The following is a 15164-nucleotide window of genomic DNA, read 5'->3' on the forward strand; positions in this document are numbered from 1 at the left end:
TTATGGAAAAATTGGAAAGAATTTTTCTGCACATTTTAAATGTTTCTCGTGAAGTGTACATAACAAATACCGATATATAACCTAAGAAGAGGTCCCCAATTCATGGGAGCTGTAACAAAGCAATCTCCATGATCTAGTCCTAAAATTCAACAAGATATTTAAAATCAAGGGGGAAAAAATGGGGAAGGAACTAACAAAAATGAAACCAACAAAAATTTTTCAAGAAAATGGAAGGGAAAAGACAGTCTGGGCTGACGTTGGAGCCTCACCAAATGACCGGCCCAAGCCATTCTCTTCCTACACCAATGAATCCAATGACATCAATAGGAGCACTTCTAGTCTTGTGTATTTTGCACCTTATTCCAACATATGCACTAAGCCAAGAATCTTTGCAGGAAGATCAATATCAGTATCCTTTTCCCACCCGAAAAAATAAACATCGATTGCTATGTTACAAACTGAAAGAATGAATTTCATGCCCATGCTAGTAATGCAGGTCCTTCCTGCAAATGTTTTGAGTGATGACGGTAAATGCAGTCCTCAAAATTGTTGCTCTCTTGGCCAATTTTCATCTCACCTTCTCAAATAGATCTCAAGGAAATTTCAGGCCGCAATAGAACTTATGACACTTGACTTGCTAGTGTCTCTTCCCAGTCTATCTCTTCTTCTAACTCCTCTAGCTGCTTAACTACGATTCCAAAATGTGGCAGTTCCTAACAAAATCATTGGAGTAGTTGACATACTTGGTCCAAAATGGCCGAAGATGCTCAAAGCCAATCTGCAACCATGGTTTTGACTGGCCATTGTAATGAATAACTGCAGCTCTTTTCACATTATCAATATTGGTCTTACTCTGATAGCCCAAGCCAAGCATATGCCATGATGGGTCGATTGGATGAACATGGCCTTTAAATGCAATCAAAGCAGGTGGTAGAGTTCCAAGCTTCCACATTGTCAGGTTTGACTTCAGGTTCTGCCACAAAGAAACCAACAATCAGAGTAAAATGGTGAAAAAGAAACCGTCAATTTGCCAGCATTTGAGATCAAAAACTAAATAATAGTCAATTTCTTATAATCTAAGTTCACATCCATGGTGAAGTTTCAGGTTTCCAAAAATGTTTTTCTATCCAACCAAAGATGGTCAGCAACTTGTCACATTTAATTTGAAATGAAAATAATGTAAAACAAAGCGTCAGTTTGCATGCTTTCCAGAAAATATTTTCAGTAATTTCATGTGTTTGGAAGGGAGAAAATACATTCATGAAGGAAACGCTTTTACAGGTCAATGGAAAATAGGGTGTTGACCCCATTTCCTTTCTTTTCTTCTTTCCTCCTTTTCTCCCTTTCTTTCTCTCTTTTCTTTCTTTCTCTTTTTTGCTATAAAAACCATGTATCTCTCTCCTATTGCAGCCACCACCAGTGGCCACCCAAATTGATAAACTTTGCGGTCTATGTCCTTAGAGTCAGTTCTCTTTGTCTTTTGCGCTGTAACGCTTGCAGTTTTTCCTCAGTTTCTAAGACATCATGCTGAATAAACACAGACAAATTTAAATCTTAAAGAGGTATGCATACAAAAACAAATCCTTAAACTAATCTGCTTGTAGAAAACCTAGTAAATTAGCACATGTTCTATAGCATAAAATAATCTCATATGTATATTTCTAGACAGCTAGTAATTTGCTTTTAACATAACAAATATATCAGTAATCATTCATCAACAGGAATAGCTTCAACTAATGAATCAATCTGAGAATGATGAGTAGCGGGAAAAGAAAGATATAAGGACTAACTTTTCACATTTTATAGAGACAAATAAATGAAAAACTTTTCTCAGATTATAATGTTTCTAAATGTTTTTCTCAGGAAAACTTTTGAAGATGTAAATATTTTTAAAGATGAGTGATAGTGGAAATTATTGCTATAGATGAGTGATAGTGGAAATATTTTCTATAGATGAGTGATAGTGGAAATATTTTCTATAAAGTGATCCAAACAACAAAAAATATTTTCGACAATTTATCCAAATAACAGAAAATATTAGATTTTCAATTAAAATATTTACACAGAAGAGATTTTCTATCAACAAGTTATTTTCTGATACCAAACAGAGCCAAAATGGAATTTCTTGTACAGAAACAGTGTCATTATACCAGATAGTTATGTAAAGGAAGGATGACAGTGATGAGATTTCAAACACAAGGACAGGGGAATCATTGGTGCGAACCCTCTTGCAGCTAAGCAGATGATATTACATTTACAAAATTCAAAATAATCAATTTTGATAGTCATTGTGACTAAAGACCAAATAAAGAGGAGGTCAAAAAATTAAAGAAACATCAGGAAAACTAGTAGACAACAAGTTACCTCTTTCAGCCAGGAATGATATTTTTCTCTTATATTTGTCTTCCTCCAAGCACGAAGATCAAAGATATTCATCCCATAAGCCCATGCACATTCATCTGGATCCAAATGCTTCATTATAAGGGGATGGGAAAAATTAAAGTAGTTTCTGAAACGTTTGGACATCACCCACTCATCTTCACCTTTACAAGTTTCTACAGCTCCATTAACCTTTCCCCGGAGATCAATCTCCCAAAGGGGAGACAAATCACGCTGAATTACAACATCATCATCTAAAAAGACCACTTTGTCAAGGTTCGGAAAGAGCTGCACAAAACACACAATCAGAACACACATTTTGGGGGGAAAGACTGCACAATAAGTGAAATTTATAGCAAAAAAATATATATCAGCTGTCACTTTTAGTAATACAAACAGTAATGTGCACACCAAATAGGTGCCTAAAAAGACATTGTTTAAGTTGGTCAATAAAGATAACACATTCAAACCCAACAAATGCATATCAATATCAAACCTCAATCTGCACCTAATTACAATAATGAATGTCTTCAGTCTTTTTTCATATCCATCTCACTTGGTTGATTGAGAAATCATTACATTGTACAGTAATGATCCATAATGATACCAAGCCAAACAATGTTGTCAAACAATCCCTATCTCATTCAAAGATGTTAGTATGCCCAGTTATGTCAACTTTTGCTCTTTGCAAGGTTAACAAGATCAGTACCCCAATTACAGATAAAAAGTATAATATTATGCTCAAAGACAAGCTTCAATATGAAGTTCACAGGGAGCAGGAGCAGGAGTGAAAGAGAAACAACTTCTAGCCAACATTGTCATGACCACAAAAAAGGGGGAAAATATCCCTCTTCGAATTTGAGAAATAAATCAAAGCATCAAAGGTTCCATGCATCCATGTAAAAGAAGAAATAGTCAGTCATATCTGATTACCTCTGGTAAATATATCCGAAGGTGGTTGAGTAAGGATATGTACTTTGGACTTCTAGCCTGCAATTTTGAAGCGAATGTTCGAGGAGTAGTATCAGACAGATTTGCCCCTGCAACATGGTTGCCGTGATAGTAATTTCTGATGCCATTATGGTTCTCTACAGCTTCAAGCACAGGAACATTCTCTCTAGTTAACCAGTCAAACTGGTGAACACCTTTCACTTCCACAATGGCAGGGGATATAGGGTTTAGTGCAAACCAGGAATGCATACCCGCATAAGTTTTCTTGTCTGTGATGATATGAAAGACAATCTTTTCAGGTTCCAAAGAGGACTGGACAGCAGAAGCAACAACTACTGCTGCAGCCAATATATTGTCCGTTGACAGGACAAAGTGGTGGTAAGAGTTGTTAGAAAGCACAGGGAGTAGCTCAGGAGAAGGCAGTTGTCTGCGTGCATGAGCATTGGAAGAGTATTCATCAGTTAACCGCAGAGAAAGACAGTGGATGCCTTTTGGAATGGAACTTGCAGCAAAGTGTTTGTTCATCAGCTCTGCAAATTTAGATTCCCTAATTTCCCTTTCAAGTTTCTCCATCTGTGCAGAAAAGACAAATACTAATTAGAAAGTTCACCAAACTTATAGAGTATGAGAAAATTTGGAATCCATACTGGAATGCAGATACAAATATTTGTTTTTCCAAGCACTTCCTCATATTTTTCAAGATGTAAATATACAAAAAGAAAAAGTTTCATTTAAAAAGTGACATGGTTAGAATAGGAGCTACAACAAATAAACAGAGAAATGGAAGTTGAAGCTAGTATTAAAAGGACATCTTAACAACACCTGAGGGTCAAGATACCCTACTAGGGAAAAATAATACTAAAAGAGGCAAGGAGATCAATCAATTTATTCTCTGCTTGCAAAATTTTTGCAGCCTGATGATGTATCGCTCCAAAAATATTGGATCTGACAAAACACTCCACAAGGGCAACGTGAAATCTTATACAGCCCCTGCCTTTAGCCTTCACAGACATGACTTTTAATCACTGATAAACAAATTCATCCAGACCACAGAAAGATGATAGCATGTGCTGACACTAGAATTTGAGCAGATCCATAGAACACAAACAGGTTGAGGCCCAGCGAACAGATCATGTACCCATAATATAATCCAAACTGCACTTAATATATTCATGGAAGGCCAAGAATGAGGTCATTACCTAGTATCAGTTCAGACTTCACAAAAATAACCATCCTACAGAGGTAAAATGGTTACAGCCCTAACTTTCAGCATTTTTGTTCAAAGAGGCCATTATCAAGAGTCTTAAGTTTCTTCCCTATAATTCATTAACACCACCCAAAGTAATAATATAAGATGCTATGGACATGAATCAATTTCAATTTTTTTTTTGGCATTTTTTCCCCCTTGTTGATTGCAATTTATAAGAACTTAGTCATGAATCATAAAATTTGAGAAACGAAATTCAAAGATTATGTTTAAAATAACTGCATTGTATACTGGCTTGAATGAAGGACTTGATCTCTACCAACAGGCTTCGGATTAAGGCTCAGTTAAGTTAAATTGAGTTGAATGACAAATTCGATCATTAAATTATTCGGTTGAGGAATTACAAATTTATATTTGAAAAAAGAAAAAAACTGGAGAGAAAAGGGAACAAGCGAAAGAGGATAAGGGAGGCAGAGATAACAGATCTAACCAGATCAGTTTATAGACATTAACAAATTAAAACTTGAAACTTTCACAAATAAAAATTGCATTTTTGTCTTTGTGAATATACCCAAGTTATATACCAAAAAAGAAATAATGTCCAAGTCCATCAAATCAGCAATAGTAGGCAAATAATAGTCTACTTTCATCTAGAGAAAAAGCTTGTTTGTTCACTCTTTTGACATTCAAAAACTAAAACCCAATAATCATGCTTAGGTGAAGGTGAGGTTCTTAATCTTCTTTAGATCGTTTTTCCATCTGTCTAGAATGTTATGCTATTTGTTTCTGAAACCCAAAATGCAGGGGAAGAGAGTAAAATCCAAAATAGCATTAAGTTAGTCTTCCATCCAGATTATGCACACTTCTTCCCATTAATACACAGCCAAAAGTCAAATAACCACCTAAGTGAAACAAACATTTAAACCAATAACTTCAAGGTCTAATATAGTGACAAGAAAATGTTCCAAAGCCAGTTCAAGAATCAATCCAGGGTGCTTGATTTTTTTTTTGATGCAATGAAAAGAAATAAATATCAACCTTAGCCCTAACAACCCTCACCATGTAAAATATAGCAAATAACAACAAAGTAAATTAAAAATAACTAAATCTGTAACATGACCATACCATTGCTCTTAACATGAATGCAAAGGTTTTTGCATCATACTGGTTGTTCTTCATTTCAGAAACAAGTTGATCAAATGAATCTGGAAGCTTTAGATCATCTGGGATTTCCTCAGTGTTTACTTGATTGAGGATCTTATAAAAGTCCTTAACCAGTCTCTGCTGCCCCATCATCGTCACCAAAAAAGACCAGCTCAAGTTAAAATCATAAATAAAATTTTGACCACAAGACAAATCCAAAATACATTTCCAGCATGGAGAGAACAGGATACTTACTCCTGAATCATCAACCCTCCCGAGAAGTCTCGGTCCTAACCGCCTACCTAAACAATCTGAACACAGTAGAACAACAAGAAGGAAAGTCATGGACCCAATGACAGCATTATAAAAAGATAAAAGGCAGAAAGGAGGAAATATACCAATCTAGTTAGTTGACTCAGAATGCAACAGGAAAAGCACACTCAATTCTTAAATGATCATAGCAAAATTTTATCGATATAAACATTGATATTTAAATAACCAGAAGAACCAAAGAACACAATTAAAAAAATAGGTTACAAGCAATCAATTTTAAGCACTGATGAGGACATGATTAGATAAGTTTGGCTTCACCAGTTATATAGAAATGATAAAATGGAAAAATATGTATGAATTGAACAAGCAGTGCAACGGAATGGGTTTTGAACTTTCAGCACTCTCTGCATAATCTATCTAGTTCAAATAATCTGATATCCAAAGCATTTACCAATTAACAAATGAACTGCACTAACTTAAGATTCAGATTCAACCAGCAAAATTAAGTCGAAGAAACCCATTGACAGATTTATTTTTATCATATGTGGATCTCATAACAATGTAAATAACTTTTCACAACTTTCAGCACCGAAGCACACGAATTTGCCACCAACATAAACTGCAAAATAGAGATTTAGGGATCAAGGCAATCATGCCACACTAACAACCAAAAATCCTAATCCATCTGTAATCCAAACCAAGCCAACATGTTAGCCAATTAGCTACACCCATACACCAAATCCAATTGACATCAATTGCAAAAAACTGGAGCATCATCATGTCAACCAAATCAAATCAAATCAAGAGCCCCCCCACCCCCGAGCTGAGTGCATGACCAATTACACATATCAAACTAAAATTCCAAGAAAAAAAGTCCAACATATCAACAAAACTAAATTACATGAACATTACAAAAAAGACCCACATAGTATCCAATTAACTCCATCCACACATCAAATCAGATTGATATTAATGCAGAAAACATGGGAATCGCGGTTTCAGCCAAATCAAATGCATAACCAAATACACATGAACAAAATGAGAATCAGGATAATTAAGATTCCAGATAACAAAACTAACATCAAACGCCCATAACAAAAGAAAACCCAAATCAAATCAGTTGCGACCCGTCAAATGCATAACAAAAATAAACCAAATCAAATCCAATCAAGATCCGTTAGAAAACAATAAAAAAAACATAGAAAATAAAAGGAAGGGTACCAAATGAGGAGCACTTGTTGACACCTTCAAGGGTAACAAGAGCAGTAAGAATGAAGACAAAAGGCAACAAGAAAGCGAGGATGAGAATGGTATGGAAAAGGGTCCTATATGAAATATGTCTGGCTGCCACCTTGATCTTCATTAAGTCAATAAACCCATTGTTGCTCGATATCGTTATACTTCTCATGCTAGGCGAGACGTGAAGCTGCATCCTTCTCTATGCAGCCCCACCACAATTGGACAACTCTTCTCCCCTCTCTCCAAAAAGACACCACCTTTCTTATTATTATCAAAACCAGCAGCTGCTGCTCCACAGTATCTCTCTCTGCTCCTCTCCACACCCAATCCTACCCGCACCACCATCAGATCCAACCCTTTTCTCTTCTTTTCTCGATTCAAGCTTTGATTTTTTGATCTGGGTTTCCTTCAAAACTCCCCCTTTTCTTGTTGGTCTTTTTAACAAAGACCACCACCGCATTGGATTTTTAACACCAACCAAAAATTATTGGTTCTATTTTCTTTTTCTTCCCCCTTTTTTTTGGGTTTTTTGGTTCAAAGAATCAAATTTGGGGGTTTTTTAAATCTGGGTTTTGATTATTGAAACTTTAGCTTGGTTATTTTTTGCTCTGCCATGGATCAAGAAAAGAAAGAAGAGAGGGAAAAAAAAAGAAAAGAAAGAGAAACTGGGTTTTTTTTTTTTTTTTTTTGTGTTAAAAGAATGGGTTTTTTCTCTTTCCTTTTGGGGTTTCAAGGAGCTCTCTCATTGGTGGATCAACTCCTCTAATTTGCCCTTTTTTCAGAAAATAAAATAAAATAATTATAATTTAATAATTACAAAAAAAAAGAGAGAAAAAGAATATAATTTTTTTAAAAAAATGAGAACTTTGATGAGTCAATAGCGTGTTGGGTTTAGAGAGAAAAAGATGGGATGAACTTTGACCTTTGAGAGAGAGAGAGAGCAAAACAATGATCTTAGAGCTAAATTTAGATGTCTTCTCCTAAGTTTATGGGCAAGCATTTGCTTTATATGTGGATATCATTTTCTTAAGTTTACTTTTAAAAACAAACACTTTTTAAGTTTTTATATCATTCCAATTAAAACTGGAGAGTTTTTGGAATTTGGAGTTTTTGGATTTTGTATTACTACTATTTTCCATTTGTTAAAAAAAATCCCAAACATTTTAGATTTGTGAGCAAATTGGGTTAATAAAAAAAATTCGAATTCAATTATTTTAATTAAGATATTAATGAGTTTTTAACAGTTTATTTTTCCTAACAAGTTAATCCTTTTCTGGATGAGTGTTCACTAGATTTAAAATAAATTGTTAATATTTTATTATATGGTTCAATTTATTTGTCAAAAGGTTTACAATGTCATGATATTTTCTATGATCACATTAGAACTTATCCAAACTTTGCAAAAGAAATAATGGGTAAAAATTTAGACTGCCAAATTGATCACATTCACCTTGAGGTAATTCTTGTGGTAATTGGATAAATTTTGCTTTGGATCTTCATGAGTTTGTATACACAACCCAGCATAATTGTATTAGTGAAGATTATATTTCTTTAAAAGCTTTTTGTGAATATGACTCAGTTCGATTGCCAAGTTATAAGCTTGTACATAAACGACACAACTTTCTGAGGATCACATGCAACCGACACCTGGGGCTGTAGCATAAAGCTTTAGACTTTCTCCAATTTTGCTACAAATAATTAATTTAAATATATAAAAAAATTAAATATTCTTTTTGGTCAATGGAAATTTTACAAATATTTGTCAATTCATTTATGGCTAACCAATTCAGTAGCAGGGTTCTTTTCCCCTTTTTTTTTAACTTTTTGAATTCATTTTGTATTCGAAAAGGAAATATTCAAATCAAATTATTTGAACACCAAGTGTGCATATATATATATTTATGGTTAAATCCAATACTTCCATACTAAATAAAAATATTTATGACTTAGTAATGGAGGAATAATTTATAGTACAAAATTCATGGCATTGCTTAAAGGCAGAAATATGTCTTATTCATATAGCAATATTGGTGTAAACATTAAAATGACCCTCCATTGCTCTATTAATTTCTTTATTATGAATATGAATTATGAAGAACAATGACACGCGGATTGGGTTTTATGTATTTTTCCCACTGTTTAAAGAGTTTTCTAGACTTCAAAAAAAAAAAAAGACAAATAACATGAATGAGAAAAGAATTAGTCAATTAGGGGAGGCAGCCCTGTAGTATGTAGACAAAACAAATGGCTTAGCTAATCTCCTCCCTTTCACAAGGAATGTCATGAATGTTGTTGTTGGAGAGGCACCCAAGTACTTTCTTTTTTCTTCTAGGGTATATCGAATCTCATTGGTCTTTGATTCTTGGGTACCATTCTATTAACCCTATGTCTTTCTCAATGATTTAAACTCAATGCCTCCTAATTACAGTCTCAATCCCACCTTAATAATCACCTTTTTCTCCATCTAAAAGAGAAAGAAAATAAAAAAATATTACAGCTTAAATCTAAATATTTATTTACGATTTTAAGTCACAACTCATATAATTTTGAGATAACTAAGAAAAATTGGTACACGATAACGATAATAATAAGAAGGTTGTCGGATAAATGATTATGCCTAACAACATTTAGCTAGTGTAATTTTACATAGAAAATCAACTCTTAATCTTGTTCAAAGCCGGCTAACATGAATAAAACCAACCCATTGTTGACCAGGATGTCCAACATTGTTTAAATCTTAGGCTGAATTGCACATCCCTTTGACATTAAGCTAAAAGTCACAAGTATTGGGTTTAAAACTAATTATTACATTGAACTATTTAACAGCCTTCTTCCAAAGTTAGGTGACTTTAGGCCAATTGATTAACCAAACTGGCAATAATTATGTTTTTAAGGTATCCTTTCCACTAAACATGTGATTAACGTAGTGTTTTGTAAGGGTAAAAGGGTTCTAGTTCGTGTTGGATTAGGCTTTGTCCCATGATTGATAACAGAATTTGGGACAAGGCCATGAGGGATGATCTAATCTAGCATCAAATATTATACTCTTCTCTTTTTAAGTGGGCCTGTCAAAGAGAATCTCCTAATTGGTAAACAGGCAATAGCACATGCCATGTAGCAGTGAGTTGGAGACAGTGGGTTTAAAAGCTCAGATGATGAATGGGTGAATCATTCTAAAAGCCAAGATGTCAAAGACCCCAAAAGTGGATCAAGTACATGGAAACAAGGACACTTGTACACATTCAACTCCCAACTAATGCAATGCCTGTTCACTGTCTTAATCTATTTGTTTTTGTCCCAAGCTCAAATTCCCTGGTCTGCCTGCCAGAGTTCCTGTTGAAGGCTCCATGGTTTATAGTCCAACAACTTGAAAAGAAATAGTATTGTTTTTTATCATTTCAATAATATAATCTAGTAAAGGTGAAATGGAAATTACATGTATTTCAACTATTTGATTGAAGTAATTTTGAATGACACAAGTTTCTAGAACTTGGAATACAATCATAGTGAATAGACAAAATCAAAGAGAAATTTTATGGCAATCTTGAGAGCAACTAATCCTTTTCAAGTAGTCACTATGTTTGCTTTTAAATCAGGGGAATACTGGGGACAATGATTGATAGATATGGCTATTCTTTCACCATTTCTGATGAGAGATGGAACTTTAAAGTATTCTATTCTCATATGCAGATAATGACTTTTTCGCCAATTTATTGCATTTTTTTCACAAGTTCTATCATAAGATTGCAACCTTGTCACAGGTATTTCCATGATTTCTGTTTTGGACATGATCCTTGTAGATTTAAAATGCTCAAAAACAAAATAATCAATGCAGGTTATCCATCAAATTGGAAGATAAACATAAATCTAAAAAGAGATTAATGTTAAAGCAATTATATGCATAACTTTAGAGGAATGCAATTTTTTTAAAAAAAAAGAAAAGTTAGACTAAGCCCATGAACTATGCTAGAATGTATAATATTCCCCAACCTCATCACACTGAACAAACACAATGATACAAAGTGACAGAAGAACATTAGAGGTTCATTTTGTATAGATGAACAAAATAAAAACAAAAAATCAAGACAACTATATTAAGAAGTCATGTTATAAACTTGAGATTATTTTGTGAAAAATAGTTTACATCTGTACATTTGACATATGATGTTGAGATATATCATGGAGAACTGACTCAAAGAACATGGCTCACCCCATAAACACAGTGGAAGAATTCATTTCTGCTAAAAGAACATAATCTACAGTTTATGTGAATATCCAGTATTGGAAGGCCTACCCAGTATCTTGAGATTCCAGAATAACAGCCATGCTTCCAAGTGAGGCACCTGAATTAATCATTATTAGATTTTCTTAATGAGGTTTAGCCCATTGTAAGAATAAAGAAAACTCCCTAACCAGACTGACAACAATTTGCCCCTTCTCCCACTATGATCCTGATTATAGTTGACGTGACTGCACCATCATAGAAGTATTAAGAGGGGGGGGAATACTCATTAACCCATCTGAACAAGTCTACATGTATAGTTCTTGTTTGCATCATGGTCATTTAAACACTGACCTTGGCATAGGATATAAATTTCCACTTGATGAGTATAATTTCAAGCTGAGGAATTTAGCCATTCAAAATGATAATCCTTATACCAATTTCACATATTTCTGACCTCAATCAAACTGTGAGCTGGTGCTTTTCGCAATCCAATTTCATTTACTATATGTCTTATATTTTCTGCATCTTTCCACCTTCCAACTGCAGAATAAATTTTTGCCATCAACACATAGTTTCCAGTGTTTTCTGGCTCCAGCTCAAAAAGCCACTTTGCAGCTAGCTCCCCTAGTTCAACATTCTCATGTATTACACAAGCACCAAGCAATGCACCCCAAACAGCATGAGTAGGTGCAAATGGCATTGTTTTAATGATATCATAAGCTTCATCTAGCCTACCAGAACGACCAAGAAGGTCCACAATGCAAGTATAATGATCAGCTTGAGGGCTTATTTGGTGGTTTCTAAGCATGAGTTTGAACAAATCTAAACCCTCATCCACCAAACCAGCATGGCTGCAAGCATGCAGCACAGAAGTGAAAGTAACTTCATTAGGCTTTACCCCGGCTCTAACCATTTGTTTGAAAAGTGAAACAGCAATCTCACCATGCCCATGTCCTCCATAACCAGCTATCATCACACTCCATAGATAAATATCCTTGTTCTCATTGGGTATCCCATTAAATATCTTGTGGGCAGATTCTAAACTACCGCATTTTGAATATATATCAACCACTGCAGTACCAATTTCATTATTTGACACTAATCCAGACCTTAGCAGGTAAGAATGCATGTTTGTTGCTTGCTGCATATCTGCACAGATGGCATATGCTGGTAGAAGACTCTTCAAGGTAGCAGCATTAGGTTTCATTCCTTCTATCAGCATTTCTTTGAAAAGTTTCACTGCTTCCTTTCCAAGCCTATTATGTATGCACCCAGAGAGAATTGCATTCCAGGGAACTGTATTCTTTTTCGAAGTATTCTTAAAAACTAAGAAGCTAAGGTCAACACGATTGCATTTAGCATACATATCAATCAATGAAGTTTCCACCATAACACTATACTCAAGCCTTTGCCTTGTTGCCCAACCATGCAAACACCTACCATCCATTAGATTCTTTGACTCACCACAAGCTGAAAGAAGAGATGCTAATGTAACCGAATTAGGTCTCACACCTTCAAGTACCATCAACAGGCAAAGTCTCAATGCAGCTCTCATATCACCATTCAAAATACAGACATTGATCAATGAAGTCCAAGTCACTACATCCCTTTCAACCATCCCATCAAAAATGAACCGTGCTTCCTTCATACTCCCACACTTTGCAAACATATCCACCAATGCATTCCTCACCATCATTTCCTTCCCCCAACCCTTCTCTTTCACCAACTCATAAACCCTTCTCCCCACCTCCAATTCCTTCAAAAATCCGCAAACCGGCAAAACTGAAACCACAGTAGCACAATCCGTTTCCAACCCATCATCCATCATCTTATTAAAAACCCCCAAAGCTTCCTTAGAACATCCATTTTTAAAGTACCCACTAATCATTGAATTCCATGAAACCACATTAGGCTCCCACATGGTATCAAAAATTTTCCTTCCTTCCTCTTTCTCCCCACAATTCATATACATTGTCAACAAAGAATTCATCACAAAACTGTCCTTTTCAAAACCACCCGTCAAAACTCTCGGATGAACCACTCCACCAAAAATGACCAACTTTTCTTCCCCAACAGCCTTAAAAACAAAAGGGTAAGTATAGTTGTCTGCCCTGCATTTCCCCAAGTTAACCATTTCAACAAACAAATTTAGTGTTTCTAAATAAAACCCATGCTGTGCATACGTTTTTAACATCATGTTGTATGAAAACAAGGTTGGTTGAGGCATTTCATCGAACAGTTTACGAGCATTTTTTAAGTGGCCGCAGTTGGCGTAGGAAAGGGAAAGGCTTGAGCGGAGATGGGGGGAGAGGAGGCCTGATGTTATGGCTAAGGCATGGAGTTGGGTGGTTTTGGTGAGGGCTTTAGTGGCTGCATAGTGTTTTAAGAGAGATTTGTATTGTTTGCCTTTGGACAAGACAAGAGATTGGCCATTCATGAAGTCTGGTTTTTCCGTTATGCTAGTATGTTTGTTTTGTGTGAAAAATTATGTTTCCGTATAAAAGTTAAAAATAGAAAGCACCATGTTACAGTATAAATGTAAATAGTAATATATAGTTGAAATATTTAAAATATTTTTAAAAAATAAATATACAATTTTACTTTTATACAAAATAATTATGTCATAATTAATGTTACAATTTAATCACTTTGTTTTCTTGTATTTTAAAGACATTTTTAATTTGTAAAATAAAATAGAATAACTATTATACCGAAATGGAATAAAACATAAACAACTATTATCACTTATTTCAATATTTAGTTAGTAAAAATAGATTTGGCATAACAAAAGAATAAATGATAAAAATATAAATATATTTTTTATAATAATATTTGATTTTTAATTTTAAAATATTTATTTTTATAATTTATTGAAAATATTTTTTTTAGAAGAAGAATTTTAATATGGTTATTTATTTTATTTATTAAAATATTAATAAATTTTAATTTATAATTTTTAAAATATTATTAATATGATTACTTTATTTTATTAAAATCACAAAGTTTCTCAGGAGTGAAGACCACATGTTCATGTCCTTATCGTTTCTCACCTGTTTCCATGAAAAATAGCATGCAATTGATTGATTTACTCAAGTTGATGAACTGCTTCCATTTAAACTACCAAAGAGAACCTTTTCCCGTTTCCATCAACAGGAGAGAATAGGTTCCATCAAATGCAAGTTTAGTTGCAAACTTGATCTTCACTTCTAAAAAACTTTGTTTTATATATATATATATGCATAATATATATAGTTAAATTTCTATAAAAGTAATATTTTTGGGATTATAAAAATTTATTAATTAATCAAAATATTATTTAATTCATAAATTATTAATTTATACATCAATTAAGTTTTTCTGATGTTTAATTCATGTATAAATTAGTTGTTTGACATCACCCTTCATAGTGGAGTCTATCTTGCCTTGATTCAAGCAAGGGTACCCTCTTTATGTAGGTAATGACCTGTGAATGGTGATGATTCCCAATGAATTCGAAAATTGCTTACTTTATGTAATATATATATATATGCATTCCTAACATCTGGTAACTGATCAGTTGGGTTGAATATCTCTTTGCTTATGACAGAAGAGATAACCACCATCTCTGCATTTTCCCTGACAAGAAGAGAAGAAAACAACCTGTTGGCAGATGTACTGGGCCGAACAAAAGGTAAAAATATCTGCCTAGTTTTGGCTCAGAATCATTTCTTAGCCTATAGAGCTAAACTTAGTGATGTAAGCACCACA

At 34.2% G+C, this 15164-nt stretch overlaps 2 protein-coding genes across 3 annotated transcripts; both read right to left on the reverse strand.

The window, feature by feature from the left end:
• LOC18601613 (putative galacturonosyltransferase 13) lies at positions 1–7970 on the reverse strand. Of its 2 annotated transcripts, none has more exons than XM_018119967.2 (6): positions 7175–7970; positions 5936–5991; positions 5663–5821; positions 3313–3903; positions 2365–2667; positions 1–973 (listed from the first exon to the last, which is right to left on the reverse strand). In XM_018119967.2, exons 1-6 carry the CDS (start codon positions 7383–7385, stop codon positions 689–691), a joined length of 1605 nt encoding a protein of 534 aa, XP_017975456.1. In that variant the 5' UTR covers positions 7386–7970; the 3' UTR covers positions 1–688. The 2 variants fall into 2 exon arrangements, with proteins under 2 accessions (XP_017975456.1, XP_007032681.1); XM_007032619.3 differs by having other exon boundaries at positions 5663–5818; positions 7175–7969.
• Positions 7971–11254: 3284 nt separating this feature from the next.
• Positions 11255–13920, reverse strand: LOC18601614 (pentatricopeptide repeat-containing protein At5g39350-like). Its single transcript, XM_007032621.3, has one exon. It carries the CDS (start codon positions 13852–13854, stop codon positions 11857–11859), a length of 1998 nt encoding a protein of 665 aa, XP_007032683.2. The 5' UTR covers positions 13855–13920; the 3' UTR covers positions 11255–11856.
• Positions 13921–15164: the final 1244 nt, after the last annotated feature.

The sequence above is a fragment of the Theobroma cacao genome, chromosome 4 (genome assembly GCF_053813885.1).
Source record: "Theobroma cacao isolate CCN51 chromosome 4, ASM5381388v1, whole genome shotgun sequence".
Lineage (NCBI taxonomy): Eukaryota > Viridiplantae > Streptophyta > Magnoliopsida > Malvales > Malvaceae > Theobroma > Theobroma cacao.